The sequence below is a fragment of the Xiphias gladius genome, chromosome 17 (assembly GCF_016859285.1).
Source record: "Xiphias gladius isolate SHS-SW01 ecotype Sanya breed wild chromosome 17, ASM1685928v1, whole genome shotgun sequence".
Classification (NCBI taxonomy): Eukaryota; Metazoa; Chordata; class Actinopteri; order Istiophoriformes; family Xiphiidae; genus Xiphias; species Xiphias gladius.
Window position 1 is genome coordinate 8,043,477 of NC_053416.1, and position 17,571 is coordinate 8,061,047.

General features: G+C 43.8%; 1 protein-coding gene across 2 annotated transcripts in view; it reads right to left on the reverse strand.

Annotated features, from left to right (window-relative positions):
- Positions 1 to 17,571, reverse strand: part of LOC120802754 (stAR-related lipid transfer protein 13-like) — a 56,904-nt gene that overhangs the window by 7,610 nt on the left and 31,723 nt on the right. The window contains exons 1-5 of one of the 2 annotated variants that reach the window (XM_040150871.1): positions 14,364 to 15,062; positions 5,713 to 5,784; positions 4,555 to 4,636; positions 2,731 to 2,794; positions 207 to 1,525 (exon numbers count right to left, since the gene is read on the reverse strand). In XM_040150871.1, the coding sequence (XP_040006805.1) occupies positions 207 to 1,525; positions 2,731 to 2,794; positions 4,555 to 4,636; positions 5,713 to 5,784; positions 14,364 to 14,934 (2,108 nt within the window). In that variant the 5' untranslated portion in view covers positions 14,935 to 15,062. Of the gene's footprint in view, positions 1 to 206; positions 1,526 to 2,730; positions 2,795 to 4,554; positions 4,637 to 5,712; positions 5,785 to 14,363; positions 15,063 to 17,571 lie in introns of those variants that run through there. The other variant, XM_040150872.1, reaches the window with a different exon arrangement.

Here is a 17,571-nt window from a genome sequence, read left to right on the forward strand (position 1 = left end):
TTACCTCTAAATAAAGTGGTTTAGATGATCAGGCTAAAGTGATGCCTTGTTCACAGCCTGTCTGATCTCGGGAGCTTCAAGATCTCAGCGGTTACTTCGGTGAGTACATTTTCATATCCAATAAAAACGAGGGCCAAAACTATGAAAATGAGACCCAAATTGTAGTAAACCCGAATTATCTTTAAAGTGCCTGGACAGCTGCTCACCGTGGTCTTGTCAGTGAGGCCCCGACTCCAGAGTCCCGCCTCTCCCGACTGGTCCCTGTCGAATCAGTGTCATTCAAGGAGACTCCATCTCTCTCACCTTCACTGGGGGTGGTCCTGCCCTCCCCTTCCTCCTCCCCCTCCCCTGTCTCACCCTCGGGCAGCACAGTGCGGCTCCAGTGGTCCACTATTTGTTGCAAACCGCTGACGTGCTGGATGATGTCGTCCAGGTGAGGGAACAGGTTGTCCTCTTTCTCTAAGTCCAGCAGGTCTCCTGTGCTGGCATACAGGTGGGAGCCCGGCACGTTGTCATAAACACTCACCCTGCTGCCCCGTGGAGCTCCAGGACAGGGGGCCTTGGAAAGAGGTTTACCAGACCACGGCTCACCCAGGCCTTTGTTGGATGGAGAAGGTTGGGCCTGTTTCTGAGATCTATTGTTCCTGTCACCAGGGGAGGGTGCCAGGCTCTCTATGGATAGAGCTTTTGGAAAGGTGCCTGGTTTATGGTCTTTGGGGATGTGAATGAGGAGGTTTTCGTATGAGTGAAACTGGCTTCTGCCAAACTGGCTCTGTCCTTCAGTCCTCTTACCCTGTGAAGGCAGCTCCATGTCCTCCAGATACATGCTACTTCTCTTACTGGCAGTGCGAGGTTTTGTACACACAGGCTCATTCACATTGAGCGCCACTGTCTCGCTGCTGGGGCTCACACTCACCATGGATCGGTCTTTACAATCATTGTTAAGGGTGACAGCAGAAGTGTCGCCATCAGTTTGGTGGTTGTGTTTAGGGCTGTGTTCTAATTGGTTGATGGGTGTACACTGGAGCATCTGCAGTGCCTGAGGCTCCTCCCCCTGTAACACCGGCCCACTGATGACCAGTGGTTGCCTGCGATTTGTGCTTTTCCGCCGTGTCGATGGCCCCCAAGTGCGCATTATTTCCATTCGACGCAAAAACTCTTTGGCTTTGCTCCGCCCTCCTTGCCCATGGCGGCTGCTCTTGATTGGCAGGGAATTGTAATGGGGAAATTCCCTGGGTGGTTGGTAGGAAGCGGAAAGGGATGCCATAGATATAGAATCAGGCATGGCGGAGGCGGAGTCCTCACTGTGCAGCGAGGAGATTTCTGTAATCTCCTGCTCGCTCAGATCTGTCAGCACACTCTCACTGCTCACTGTGCTGTGCAGACCCTCCCCCTGACCTGTCGGGCTGCTCTCATTGGTGCTGTCCAACAGGAAGTCTTGTAGACGAGACCAGCGTCGGCTACTCCACTCGAACGTCCACCGTTTACTGATAGCCAACGGGTCATCTTCATCGGAGTCATCACCCTATGGAAGGATAAAGGAAGTATTAGATACAGAGTCCATGATGTTTTCTATCAAAAATGGCAGCAGAAAGCCCTTCATAATTCCATTTATGTTGTGTTCACACATATAGTTCAAATCATGATTCATTCTTTTCTCTTACTTCTCGTCCATTCAAGATTTACAACAAATAAATCAAGGGTTGTAAACACAATGTCGGACGGAATGACAGATTGATTCATTGGATAAATTTGGCGTTCTACCCCTCATCAGCACTACTTTTGAAGTAAAATCAAAACAAATTTTATTCTCCAAAGTCTCACACCAAGACGTCTGAACCAATAAAATGGAATAGTACATTTCTTGTAAATGTAGAGTTTTTAAATTTAGCTTCGTGGTGATAGTGGTCCATAGTCTCGATGATACCATACTGTTCCATGTATGTTAGTGTAAGTTAATAGAACAATATGTATTGTTTTGTACATGAGCGGAGATTTTCTGGTGAAATATGTTTTTAGTGCTTTTTGTCATGTACAATTCTTTAATGTCTCATTTCATGTAACTTACAGCTATTTTGGATATTTTGGATATATGTTAGATATTTGTGATATACTTGATATATGTGAATCTGTACTTCTTTGTATTTTTGATAGAGTTTTACTTGTGTACTTCTTGAATTGTTAATTGTTTTGAGATGTTAATCTTCCTGATGGGTTGGATGGTTAACCACACCTGTCATCATTCCTGCTGGTAATTACATACATGGGCGGGAAAACAGTTTTTAAACATTTTGACTTGACGAAGATCAGACTGGGACTGAAACGTTTTCCTTCTAAATAACATCTGTGGCTTTGAGCCCGTGTGCAGCCATTACTCTTCACAGATTCAGTCTGAATAACAGAATTCTCATCGGCCATAAATCAACTGAACCAAATGCAAATGCACCAAAGTGACATGTGAACACAGTCTGAATGGCATAAAATGGTGAAGCCTCTATGAGGAACATGGCACCAAATTTTCAAATGTACATTGCCAAGACAAAGAGCTAATCAGCTGAGCACAGACTGCTATAACTATGTATACTAAGTTAATGAACAAAAATTCCCCCGCAAAGATCTTACAGAAAAATGTGTCTGTTCATGACAGCTGGCTAAATACTCAGTATTTTCTTGTCAGTTATCGGCAGAAGAAAACAAAGGTAGAGTTTAAGGAAAAGATCACTGGCTTACTTTCTTCTTGGGGTGGCTGACATCCAGTTTCATGGAGGCACACTTGTTCAGAGTATTTAGACGTCTGCAACACACACACACACACACACACACACACACACACACACACACACACACACACACACACACACACACACACACACACACACACAGTCAGTCAAACATGCTAGAGCTGGTATGTTGGATGTGTTCCATCTGTTGCTTAGTGTTTGTTCCCTTTCTGCGCTACACTGCTCACTTTCTCTCTCTTACTTTTCACTAGCACCTTCTCCCTTTCCTTCTGAGTCTGGTCATTCGCTCTCTGTCATGCCTCTTCATTTCCCTCTTTGATCTTCTTTTCTGACACTGTTTATGCCTTTCTCCCTCACTGCCTTTCTCCTCCAGTCCTTGCCTTTTCTCCCCTTATTCCTCCCTCTTCTTCTCTGGCATCACTCTACTGGGACTTGTCCTCACCCTCAAGGAGTACATCTCCCCTGAAACACATTCACTCCCCCACTTCCCTCCCTCCTCCCTTCATCTGTCACCCATTCACACCCCCTTTCTCTTCCATACTCTGGAGCGCTGGGGGCAACCTTCTGACCAAAAAGTCTCTCTGCAGTCTGCATCCATCCTTCCCACCTGCTGTCTCCCCCTTTCTGCAACTCAAGAGATGTGAACAGCAGCTGGATAAGAGGGTGGTGTCTGTATTTATGCCTCTCAAAATCATTAAAAACATGTTTTGGGGCTCGTGACCACTGTCATTTGAAAGATTTCAGCGTCTAATACCACAGTAGGAAATCCTCATTTGTACGTTGTTTGCTTTCTCTGTCCTCTCATACAAACTGGTAGACAAGGGATTGCTTGTTGCTACATACTTTATAAAAACCAAAAAAATACCAATAGGAAGCAGTAAAATGTCATTTTAACTGTCTTTCTTTCTGAAAGTAAACATTCAAGTTGAAAAATATACAGAAGAAGCCATTGTAGTCTCCACACCCTGTATTTCTGCTGCGGGATGGTACAAACATTTCGGACGGCACACGTATTCATACAGATTTAGAATTGTATGCTCCAGACACTGTGTATTTTTGAAAACACGAGTATATAATGTAAAATTTAAACAGTTGTGAAAAAACAAGTAATGTAAATGTAAAGTGCGATGCATGAACAAGAGAGACCCCATTACGAGTGTTTTATTACAGCTTGTGAGATCTCATCTCTGTGTATTCTCTTGCAGTATAACTGTCATAAATCACAGACGCTATCATTACCACACCCTCCTCCACCATAGACATCAGAGAGGTGGGGGCGAATGGCGAAGAGAGAAAAAGATACGGTGAGGGAGGGCTGTATGCCGGTGCAGGCAGGGAAAAGTTTAATGAGAAGAGAATAGTTGATGCGAAACAGAAAGATCACAGAGGTGTGCAAAGGTACTCAAAACACACACTCAAAGCCGTCTGGTAGAATACATTGGCATCCCCTCACTCCTTTCCCATTACCCTCACCCCTCAACCCCTATTTTGCCCCCCGAGGGTCTTTGCTCTTTGAATGGGAGATCTGAGCGAGGCAGGCGCGAGGGGAGGTAACCGCATCAAAGGCTGGGTGTCTGAGCGGGAGACAGGGATGCGGAGTTCATTAAGGGTGGAGGTCAGACATCTGACGATTAGAAGTTAATACCAGGCCACGGGGACAGGTGCAGAGTACAGAACCAGAAAAGGATTCTGGGATTTTGCTGGTGTTAAATGTGCACTGAGACGGACAGAGGTAGAGAATGAGGTCTGCCTGTGTATGGTTGGGTCTGTAAGCGCACAGTATGAATATGCGTGTTTTTGCAAGTGTCCTCACCGACATAGAGGCTCCACCAGATCCCGGTCCAAGAAGTCGTGGTCCCTTTTCACTGAGGAAATATCAATTGGAAACTGGGAATCTGTAAGAGAGAGTCCGAGAGAAAGAAGTTTTGTTACTAAATGACTGGTTGGAGACAGGAGATAGCAGTTTTCTCTGCCAGTTAACTGTTAATGAAGTCTGTGAAGTATGGAACGACTGCTGCCCCTACAGTTAACACCTGTCATCTGCATCTGAAGTTTACAGAACACACACACACACACACACACACACACACACACACAAACACATTTACAAAACCCAAAATAACTTTGATTCCACACAATGCCAATGCCAAAATGACTCAAGTCTTTTATTTTGGTGATTCTCTGTGTGTGGTGGCAGACTACAGTCATCATGCGCACCCGGGAGCCGCCACAGAGTCCCAGAGGCCGGCATCCATAACCCAACATTAGTGGAGCTCACAGCATTTCTCAGATGAGTGCAGTGTGTCTGCGTGTGTGTGTGTGTGTGTTTCTGTATTTGGGAATGTGTGTCCTGCTAAAGAAGGACTGCTGGATTTTAAGAGCTACTTCTGAGATTACTGGGGCCATTTCCTGTTTGTGCCTCAACTGTATGAGGCCCGATGATCATCACATGAATGAATGCCTGTAGGTTTTCCACCAAGGTGGAAGGAAGGCAAGATGGAAGAGGGGGCAGGAGGAAAGAAGACTGAGTGAAAAGACAGAAAGACAGATCGAGAAGAAATTGCAGGCTTTGACAGGGAGATGACTCAGAGAAAAGCGAGTTGAGGACAGGGTAGAGGGAGAAAGGTGGAAGAAAGAAGAGAGAAAGAGAAGCTGTGAGAGTCCCAGCAGTGATAACAAGGCCTTTCCCATGACCCCTCCCTCTGGACAGGAACTGAAGCCTGGAAATAGAACGCAGCGGCCTAGAAGACGGGGATGTGAAGATGGAGGGATGGCAGGAAGAGAGAGAGAAACAGAGGCGATGGAAAAAATAAGACAGAGAGTGAGTCAGAGAGAGAGAAAACTAGACGCAGGAAATAAACAAAAGGAGAGATTTGAAGAGGCAACTCTTTGTGTGAAGCAAGGCAGCTAGGTAAATGCTGGACTTCGGCTACTCTGTGTGTACGCGTGTGTGCGTGTGTGTGTGTGTTACCTTCATAGAGCTGGGCGTACTGTGGAAATCCTGCTGCTCTAAGCCAATCACAAGCCTCCTTAGCCTCAATCTCTGTAAAGCAAAAATAAAGCAGGAGAAACATGTTAATTACACACATAAATTAGATACAGTTTTTGTTTTGTTTTTTGACATTTATCGTTATACCCTATAATACAACAAGTGAAAACAGTTAAGAGTGAGGGACCTAATATCCTAATATCATTTTTGTGGAGGAAAGTCCCATATTATTGAATTTCCCTCTGGGAATTCCAGTGGACGGATGTCTTCTCTATGCCCAACTTGATGAGCAGTGTTGATTATTTGCTCTCTAAAATTTACATGAAAGGGATTAATTAAGAGTCAGACACAAAAATAAAGAACATCTCATTTTATTTGTCTCTTGTCCCTTTCCCAGCATTTTTAGCATATGGGGGAGGAACATGTAAGCGAATTAAATCTTCCTCTGGGAATTCACTGGAATGATGAGATTGGAAAAGCTGGAAGTGAGCCAGAAAGGGATGCACATTATCTTGAGAGGACAAAGGAAACAGTTTACATAGTTTAACATTAAATATCCTGTACTTTCAAACAATATCCACTCAGACGAATCAGAAGTCAGGTTTCAGCTGTTAATGCATAAATTTAACAGGCCTTACAAATGGCACCACACCCCATTAGGTGCTGCTGCCAGCATCACGAGATGGTTTACAGGCATTTGTTTTACTACTTTTTTCCGCTAGCATATGTATTGCTCAGACTGCTAAACTTGCAGCTCTCCAATGTGCGTGTGTGTGTGTGTGTGTGTGTGTGTGTGTGTGTGTGTGTATGTTTCTTTATGAGCTGACACTGATTAGACCGCCCTGCAGAGCTTTCTGCTGACAAAGACATTTGAATGATCTTGGTGCCAGTAATTATGAGTTTAAAAAATGTCTGCAGATTAAGAAATACAGCTATGTAAATACATAATATATACACAGAGACGTCCATTCTCACAAACACGCCCATACATACACACATAGATATGTAAAGAAAAACTGTGCAAGAGAGAGAGAGGGAAGTCTAGGGCTTGTAGAGGGACATTTCTAAAAATTCAAGGCAAGATCAAACAAATTACATAAATTATAAATAATAAAGGATGTAAAGACCATTATTATGCCAAAGTACAAATATAGGAAATGTCTATATAACCAGTTTTAAAGTTCAAAATAATATCAACTTCCACGCAGTTATTAGATATAATACTATGATATCAGTCATCAAAAAACAACCAACAGCAACATTATCCCTGCATCATTCTACAGTCACTGCTCTTATCTCACACCACTCATTCACTCTCACTTTTGTCATTCATTGGTTTACATGTGCTGGCAGTTGAACGGGAGAGGCACCACAGAAACACAGGGGGGACAAAGTTCAGCATGGCAATAAAAAGCCTCCGTCTTCACCGTCAGGGATGAGAACGGTCACAGGAAATCATCCTGTCACCGCAATCCAGCAATTAAATCCCTCTCCCAACATTCTCAGCATAACTCGTCTGTGTAAACATATATTAAGCAACATGAGGGTAGATCATGACAAAAATGTTTCTTTTGTAACACTCTGGAAATAGAGCGGAGAGACAGAGATATGCCAGTTAGAGGCGTTTCACCAGAGAGAGCCTGTGGGGTGAGGAAACCTAGAGAACTGAAAAACTTACTTGAAGCCCTCATGGTGTGGAGGTTTACATGCTGCTATTTCTTTCTCCTTTGCTCAGACTGAAGTTTCCTCTCCATCCCATCGCACGTCCATTCGCTACTTATTCAGCTTTCCATCAAGTGGCAACTTTCTGTGTTTTCTTCCTCACTGCTTTTCCAACCCTTGTGTTTACAACTCTGCCTCCCTCTTCCAGCCTGCCCCATGCAGGTTTTCTCTTCCCTCTAATTTTCTCCTCAACCTCCTCTCTCGCACTTTCTGCTTTGTTAGGATCCACATACAATATCTCTCTATTTTTACAGCTCTCTCTGCTTTATACTGCAGTAGACTCCTTTCTTTTCCTCACTCTTGTTTTAGTTTCTTGCCTATTCCCTTTTATTCATTCTTGTTTTAAGTTCTTTCTACATGTTGAATGACATTTTCTCCTTATTTCCTTTCCTTTGTCTTCAGGCTTACTTAATAAACCCCCCCTTTCTTTACATTTTTTCCTCTGTACTCTTACTGCTTTCTTTCTTACTCTTAACCTTGTCTTTCTCTAAAAAAGAAAAAAAATCCCTCTAGAGAAAAATACTCCCTCACACATTTTCCTTAATCCATCCGTCCCCTTCACTTCATCATCCTTTCTTCCACTTTGATCCAACAGAGCTCCACATCTTCTTTTTCATTACCAGTGCTGCTGTTTCCCCATCTCATCCATGCAGGAAATGGCTCATTTCAGCTGGCGTTTGCATCAGCCAGATCCTGAGGTCCCAGACTGACGACTGGTGGATGCTAACTTCACGAGTCATCGGAACCTACTGGCAGGCTAGCAAGGAGACTCTGACCTTGTCCCCTTTCCATGTGTTTACTGTACAATACTGCAGACCAGGTCAATGTGTGTATACGCACACACATACATTACACACACCAGCGCAGACCTTTAGCACAGTCCAGATGTTGCCCCTAGTGAATCAGAGAATGCAAAAAGGATGAGACAGGCAGACAGCTGGGGTGGGGAGGGCAGCTGAGATGGACTGACCCTGTGAGAAAACCGCAGGGAGGAAGACATACCACCCCAACCGCTTATTTACTGAATGCGAGATTTGAAGGCGTATCAACTCTTTTTATATGAACCAGTTTTTAAAAAAAAATCCTGATTATTCCAGACGCCCCAGACCTCAATTTTTGCCCGTTAAAAGCAGTGAGACACACTTTTGCACAGGCTGACATGTTCTTTCACTACTGTGAACATGGGAGCTGTAGTTTATTTCGAGCCAGTCCCACATATAACGCTGTGGTGCCATAAAACCACAGTAGTGCACCAAATCCCGAAAATAGTCAAAAAATGCACTATTTATTCCCGTTTGAAACTACAGCAATCCAGCTGCTTTAGAAAATTACTAAGTTTTTTTTTTTTTAAAGCTATATTTTTTTTGAAGCTATATATTCATCACTAGTTTTTGAAGATTTTTTCTTCAGCGGGAACCAATGGGCTTGGGGCTGAGTGCCACAGACAGGCTTTGGAAGGTAAAAAGTCTTTAGAAACTGACAAAAACACTGTTGGTTTAAGTCTTTTCAGTGGATTAGTTGACAATAAAAAGCCGTGTCAAAACTGTGAATATGAATACACCGAAACTTGTTATAATTTAATTCAAGGTTGACGATTCAAAATTTACAGTAACAGCAGGGTTTGGTCAAAAGGGAAACAGTACACAGAGCAACATCACTGTCACAGTATTATAAGATAAGCTTGTTTGCAAGTTTTGGAAACCATTGTCCATTTCTAAAACTGTTTCTGCATAACCTCCTCCATTGATACCAGAACTAAAGTTTGGGATCTTCTGTATGGGCTAAAATGTATTCAGGTAAACGCTGCCGTAAATCCTCATAGATTTTAAATCCTGGTTTTTTTCTGTCTACTCAGCTAAATGAGATATAAATAAATGGATTATTGCATATTTAGAAAAGCATAATTAATGATTCATAGAACCTCAAAACCCTCCATCTACTAATTGCATTTACACGGACTTTCTGGTGTTATATTCAAAAGCAATCACTACTTATGAAGCCACTGTAGTGCCCAGATAAAGTTTAAAATAGCACAAAGTGGCATATGTCATTACTGGGTTTATGCATGTGTTTGGCAAAGCTCCCGTCAATGTGGCAACAAAGCCCCGCTATTCATCTGTGCAGAATTTAATCAAGAGATTAATTAGTACACAAACGTGTTATTAGCGGGCCACAAAACACACAAATGGGCACAGTCAGACAGAGCTAATCCAAGCTGCCTACCGTGCTTCTCCTTCAGTCTATTCCATGTCTCTGCATTCCTCCAGTGTAGAATACATGACAACAGGCAGCATGCCACTAGAACAACAGCAGGGAAGGTACACAGATGGTATGTGTATGGGCACGTGTCTGACTGAGTGGCGATGTGGGAATATGGACGTACGTGTATGGGACAATTCCTTACATAACAGGGTGCCAGCTATCTTACATAATACACATAATACAATCAACTCTACGTCCTCACAGCTTTTTTTTTTTTTTTGTCTGTAAATGTGCCTTCACCTATCTGTCCCCCGGCTTTCATTTTCTCCCAACCCTGACTTTCTGACAGCCTTTTTCTCAGTGTTATGTCTGCCCACTACTGGGTCTCAAGGACCCTGAAGTGCCCTGCATGACATCAGTTCCTGCTCTGAATTTCCCAAGTGCCCAGGGTGGCATGTGAGCTAAGAACAGCAACAGGAAGTCCCGGGACTGAACATGTCAGTGGCACTCAGCTGGGATAATTGTGCTGAGGTAAACTAATGGATAATGAGCAGTAACAGAAAGAACCAGAGAGTATTTACTTAATTTTACAAAGTTATATTTAAACGTTGTTTATTAACTGTATAAACAGCACAGATAAGGGACAGAGAAGACGTAACTTAGTTTGTAAAGACTGTATAGGCATGAACTGAGCTGTCATAGCCTTTCTACAAGACTACACACACACACACACACACACACACACACACACACACACACACACACGCACACGCACACACAGAGGATGCCTGGAAAGCAGCCATATTCCCACATAAGCTAAAGCACTTAGTCCTTCATGTTTAAAGGTCAGAAAGAAAAAAAAGAGTGAAGAAGGCAAAGGAGGGGTGATGGGGGAGAAGTAGGAAGGAAGGGAGGGAGGGACGTTATAGAGGAATATGTCTGTCCTGTCCCGTATGGTTCATCTGCGATGATGTTGAGCCCATAGGAATGTACTGTAAAACCGAATCAACACTGGTATGAAATCGGTGCAAGTTCAGGCGTGGAGTCTCCTGCGCGTCACGAACTGAGGACTGCACAACCCGTGATATAACATGACAGGTCCTGGCAGGACTGCTGTAAGCTAGCAGTTAGCTATAATTATTAACAGCGCCGGGGTTATGGTGAGTGTTAACAGGCTGGAGTAACAGGGTGGAATATGATGGGATAGGCTGAGGCAAAACTGGATGTGATCAAATTGTGTGTTTGGTTGTCACACTCTTTCTCCAGCAGGGGGCATTAAAGCGGCGTGTGACAGCAATGCATTTACATTTGTGTCGGGTGATTATATGGCTTCAGGCTATGGTTACAGGAAGGGGCTGTAAGGTGACCGTTTGTATGTGCCACATCTTATTGCTTTTGCCATTTAGTGACCCGAGCATTTATTGTAAGTTGGCGGAATGGAAAACGTTTGGTGCTTGGCCTGGAGTAGCAGTCCCAGTACAGCCTCGCGGTTTGGCAGAGTACCCGCAGTAGCGGTGAGTGTGGTCCCGAGCGATAGACAGTGAACTTTCACTCTGACAGATAGAGTCAGTGAGAGTTGCTCACAAACAAAAAAAAAAAAAAGCTTCCATTAAAAGAAAATACAGACAGGTAAAAAAATCAAAGGAAGAAAAAAAATCTGAATAACTGAGTGGAGGAACATAACGCATGCTGCTTCCCTGCAAAGAACGCAGGGTCACTGACTGGTTTGATGAGCATGAAAGTGAGATAAACCATAGAGTATGCTATGGCCTTCGCAGTCACCAAATTTCAACCCCACTGAAAACTGAAGGGAGATTTTGGACCAAGGTGTAAGGCAGCGCTCTCCATCACCATCAAAGGAGCAAACGAGGGAATATCTTTTGGATAAATGGCATTTCATCCGTCCAGTAGAGTTCCAGAGACTTGTAGAATCTTCTATGGCGAGAAGCACCGAAGCTGCTCTGGAGGCGCGTGGTGAAACGACATCAGTAACATAAGTGTGTCCAGGAAACGAACAGGAAATGATACAATACTTAATGCAGATGCATGTCAATCAAACCACGACTTTGGAATGTCTCTGCCAATTGAACTTTACAAACAGAAGTGGTTTTTTTTCCCATGAATAAATATTTATTTTTCCCTTTGTGTACAATCACATGTGCTTTTCCTGCTACGGCAAGTCAAAATGTCTGCCGTGAAAATATCCTATATGTTTTAAATTTTTTGCAGCTGAGAGCAGCTCTTCGGTTTCCTTTGTGCATTGCATCGTGGGAGAATGGTGTCCATCAACCTGCTAGTGTTTATTATGGATTTGGGACACAGCGACTACAGGTTCAATTCCACCAAAGTTCCAGGAACTTTAATTTTACAAGAACTTAATGTAAAGGAACTTTCCCAGGGGTCAAAGTTCCTCATATTGCATATTGTGGTTTACGTTTCCACAGTGCGGTTGCCTTTCACATCATTTGTACCCATGACAGTACAGCATGATGATGATATATAAAGCAAAAATGGACAATAAGGCCTGGACTTTGTCAATAGTCCACTGGTCATAAAACCTCTTGGGCCACAAACTACAAGTAAAACATTTGCATGTTTTTAAAAATGCCAAGTGTATATCAATGCTGTGGAGAACGCCAGTGTACTTGACCAATCAGCCCCAGCCCAAAAGTTCCTGAACCTTCAGAAAGTGAGCCCCGAGCAGGGACTTTTCTGGGGGTAAAACTATCTCGCCCCTGAACTTAATATAGATTCTGCTTCCTGGGGAACTGAGGTCCTCAAAAGATTCCAGGGAAAGTTCCTGTTGTCTTATTTATTTGATTTTTTTTTCGAGGGGGGAGGGCAGCAGAAACAACTTGTAATCACAACACTTACATATTATCACCTTTTAAGTTGATATGGTGAGCTTGTTGGTGGCTTGTTGCCTATATACACATCCAGCAGACACAGAGCAACGTTGGCATTAATTTAGAGCGCTGGCAAACTGATGAATGTAATTCCAACGTGCAATCTCCTTTTAGATCCGTTTTTGGTCTCCTTCGACTCCTGAGGGATATGTCTGGCTTTTTAGTTGCCAAATGCTCCACTATGTTCACTAGCTAGTTGCTGACTGTGTCATTTTGCCGTTTGCTGCTGGGTAGGACGCAGGCAGCGTAAGGCTATGTAGTCATTTGTTCCATTGTGATTATAAATACGTTGACAATAGCTGCTTTAAATTGTCAACCATCAGTATATAGACCATGTGCATAAATAAATCTAAATGGTGGGAGGGACCATGCACTACAAGATATCAATCAAGAACAACTGCTTTTAAGAAGAATCAGATGTAGGTTTTGTTAGGTCACTGAGTTCTTTTTTATTTAAGTCTGCCTGACAGTCGACCAGCTGCTGAGAGGTGGAATGCAACTGGGGAGTGTGTGTGTGTGTGTGTGTGTGTGTGTGTGTGTGTGTGTGTGTGTGTGTGTGTGTGTGTGTGTGTCTTTGTGCGTGTGTGTGTGTGTGTGTATGTGTGTGAGAGCGAGAGAGAGAGAGAGAGAGAGAGTAGGATTGCAGAGGAAGATCAGAAAAGCGTGTATTAGTGCAAGAGACAGGGAGCGAAAGTTAAATAAGTCAAACCATCACCCAAACCCAGCACAGGCATAAACTTGCTCCTCCATCCAAATTCCTTACCGGCCATAACTGTCATGTCTCTCTCACTCTCAAATTTACAGGTGGGGCGGGGCAGTGCGGGGCAGGGCGAGTGTGTGAGGGGGGGGGGTCGTTGGATGGGTGTTGGTGGGGCGGATACCTTACGCAAGACCTGACATCCCTCTGCTCCTTCATCAGACCAGAGTAATCATGGCAATTCAGAACAAAAAACACACACTATCTGATGTGTTGTAAGCGTACTAATCTCGCAACTGCAGGAACCTCAGGGGAGAGTGACTCATCTTCTACATTTTCATGAACAGCGGGATATTCTGTTTACTCACCAGGAAACATGAGTCATGTGACAGGAAGTTGAGGAACTAACCATGGAATACAAAGCTGACGAGTTTGGTAGAGGAGACACAGACGAAAACAATACCACTACAGTGCTTTAGAGCTTGTTATGACTTCTTTCAGATTTATGAAACTCATCTTTGCAGGAGAAATGGCTTCATATGTCCAACTGAGTAAAACCAGAAGGAAGTGGGGGTACTGGCAACGCTTAGTGTGTAAGCTCTTGTCAAAAAAGCATGTAAAAAGCATGATGAAACAGAAGATAGATGGGTTACTTCTAAAAGTCATGTCTATTCTTTTCTGGTGTTGTGAAAACCTCTGTGAAATAATTCAAATACTGACAAAATCCTCAATGAGGAAGGCAGAATCTCACATGAAAAGGCTGCAATCAGAATCCTCCTTCCTACGTTTTAAAACAGACACATTTTATCAAAGCTTGCACCGTTAAAAACTGCACCCATATCTCTTCTCTATCTCTGAGTGGACAGGGAGATAATGAGTCTCTGGAGTTCATCCACAGGAGAGAAAAAAAAAAAAACTACAGACAAATTCACTAGAAGCTTCAAAAATGAAACACTAAGGTTAAAAACTGTGACGGCAGTGTCAACTAATCAAGACAAATTCAGGCCACAGACACTGTAAAATCAACAACAAATCTAATCACAGTGATATTCCAACAATAACTGATGGACACATTATAACTTTGCCATAACTCTCTCTGTTTCTACCTTGTGCCAGCCTCCGAAGCAGCTGCTGGCGGGCAATGATGCGCGAGAGGCGCAGGGCAGAGCGCCGTTTAGGCGTATCGCCCAGCCTCAGATAGTGGTCCTGCCCGTCAGGCGTCATGGCCTCCAGACAAGTTCTCTCACTGGTGCTGTCGCCGTCACTATCGCAGTCGTTACTGTCGCCCTTGGCACTTTGATCCACACTGTCCACAGTGTCATCGATTTCCATTCTCCTGCTGTCTTTGACATCAGCACTGTCCGCGCTGTCCTCAGTACGGACAGTGTCAGCACTCTGTACATCATACCCCACATTGTCCACACTGTCAGCGATGGCTGCACTCATAAGGTGTCTCAGTTTTCCAATTACCACAGCACCAATAATATCTTTGTCTTTGGCAGTTCCTACTGCGTTTGCATTGTCCACACTGTCCCGATTGTTGTTTACTGTGTCTTCATTCCCTGCAGCATTTGATAGGTCTGCATCTCCACAGCGTGCTAGGGTAGACACACTGTCAATATTTACTGCAGTGTCCTCATCATCCATAACACTAATACTGTTGTCCACAACCACCATAACATGATCTAGTCCCTTCTAACCTACAAGCCTTCCCTCCGTCTCGCCCTGATGAGTTGTTGTGTGAGCACTCCTTGTGAATTCCTGCCTCTAACATGCCCTCACTGGAAGCCGAATCAGTTCCCAGCCTGCCTGCCTCCTCCCTTCAGCTCACCACAGTCGAACAAACACACAAGCTTCATCACACCACCTGACAGACCTTGTTCTCCTCCCGCGCACGCACGCACGCGCGTGTGCGCACACACACACACACACACACACACACGCTGATTTCTCAGCTGGGATGGGAGGAAGACTCACAAACTCTTTCTTCCACCAAGTATTTCCTTTAGTCACATGACCAGCTACCAATAGCATGATAGCTCAGGGAACACTGCCTTGCTTCCTGAAGCTCTGCCAAAGACACATTGGGTACATGCCTTGGGCAAATGTGTGTGTGTGTGTGTGTGTGTGTGTGTGTGTGTGTGTGTGTGTGTGTGTGTGAGAAGCGCATATTTACGATGTGAGCAGAGAGGGGAACGGTCTGGAGAAAAACACTATCCCAGCGGCCATATCCCAATGTGAAAAGGGAAAGGGCAGAACAATGGGGAGTATGTGGGTGTGTGAGATTGCGCTGAGGAATGTATGAAGGACCAAAGCTATTGTTACTAATGCTGAGTAGGGGCGTAATGCCATTGAGAAATGTTCTCTAAATCTACACACGTTCATGCCACATGACATTTAACATAACTGGTACCAGCACATACCCACCACTCACATTCCCTGCATGGGCCTCAGACGGCAATACATCCAACAGAAACCTGTTGCACAGCAGCTGTAGGAAGCAATGCTAATATGTTACTGAATGTTGCCATACAGTAACCGAGTTAGCGAATAAATGTATGGAATGTAGTGAGAGGAGGAGGCAAGTTCATACTTTGACCTAGTTTGGCAGAACAGTGATTTGCCAGGACTAGAGGATATAGGGGGTCATTTTAATTCATTTTAGGGAGGTAACAGGCAGGGGGTAATAGCGGGATGGGGGTGCGTGTGAAAAGTAGGTCATAGCAAAGTCAGTTTCAGGTCAGCAGTAACACACACACACACACACACACACACACACACACACACACACACACACACACACACACACACACACCTGATCTCACAGAGAAGCTTTTTGGTCTGCAAGTCATACGCTGTCAGATCGGTGTGAGTGAACAGTCTGAAATCCCAGAAAAATGCGCTAACCACGTATCCCAAGTCATGCTCAGGCAAACAAAGTCAGTGAAGTTGTGAAATATTAAATCTGTAATTTGATTTGATTTGATTAGACTGCCCTCTTGAGGCAATCTCATAAAAAAAAAAAAATCAGTCTAGATAAACTAAAGAAAGTAAGTAAGGTAAAAACACTACGCAGAGCACCGAGTAAACATTACCACTGATGCGGGGCACGGCAAGCTGACACAGTAGAGTGATAGTGAGCTAAATAAATGTGTGTAAATGGACTGGCACGGGGCAGGGCTGTAGTAAGCAGTCAGTAATATAATAACCATCTCTCAGTTGCAGTGGGCCAAGACAGGGCAGAAACTAAAACAGGCAAACTAAAGAGCGGCCTGAAAAACCGGCTACAGTTATGTGACTAAATCTCTTTGCAATACAATACATTTTCTAGATTGATACCATAATCACAAAGACATTAGCAGAATTGAAAGATAGCGGCAATATAGAGGAAACAAAACAGTCAAAATTAGGAAAAAAGCTGCCGATCTCATTATGAAAAGCCCTTTATGACGTTTTAAGTGATGACATGTAGCCGGTCTAAGCTCCACAGTCAGGCTATCTCTAAGCTTCCGGGTCCTGACTGTCAAAGCCCGGTCGCCTATAATCTCTAACCTTTGACTAAAAAAAAAATATCTGAAATGTGATTAAGAGCGACAAAAAAAAAAACCCCAAAAAAATATTAATACAATTTTGAAATGAATCCTGTACAAAAGACATGCAGCGGCATCTTGCATATTCTGAAGCTGTATAGGAAGAACTGCAGGTAAATAAAATTTGTTTGGGGGAAACATGAGAAGATTTACCTTTCTGAAATGTTTCTAAAAGCTTGAACCAAAGGTGACACTCCAATTTGTTGATACGGCCTTGAGGTTATCTACCAGAGCACAAAGAGGCATCTGAATTTGTCTTTAAATGCTGTCAGGGCCAAAAATAAGAAATTCCCTTTGATCAGCAGGAAGCCATGGGACGCCCAGCACTGAACATAATTCAACTATACAATCACTGGGTTTTACTCACAACTAGCTGAGTATTTTCAGGACAGCAGTGAAAGACAGCTCCAGGTAGGTGTGGTGGCAAACGGACAACTACATGATGAGAAAAATGACTTGTTGGGAAGAGATGATTCAAGGTTGCGGTTTAGATCTGTGTAAATTCCTTCATCTGCATCCCTTGTTTTCTACCAAACCCACACACACACACACACACACACACACACATACACCAACGCTCACACCGGAGCAACTAAGACCCACAAATCCCACACGCAAAGGGAGATCCGACCCCCACCGCTAACCTAAAAATCTGACGGATTACAGCTAAATCCAGGTGCTGTTATGAACTCTCATTTTCTCACACAGGCACACAAACATACAG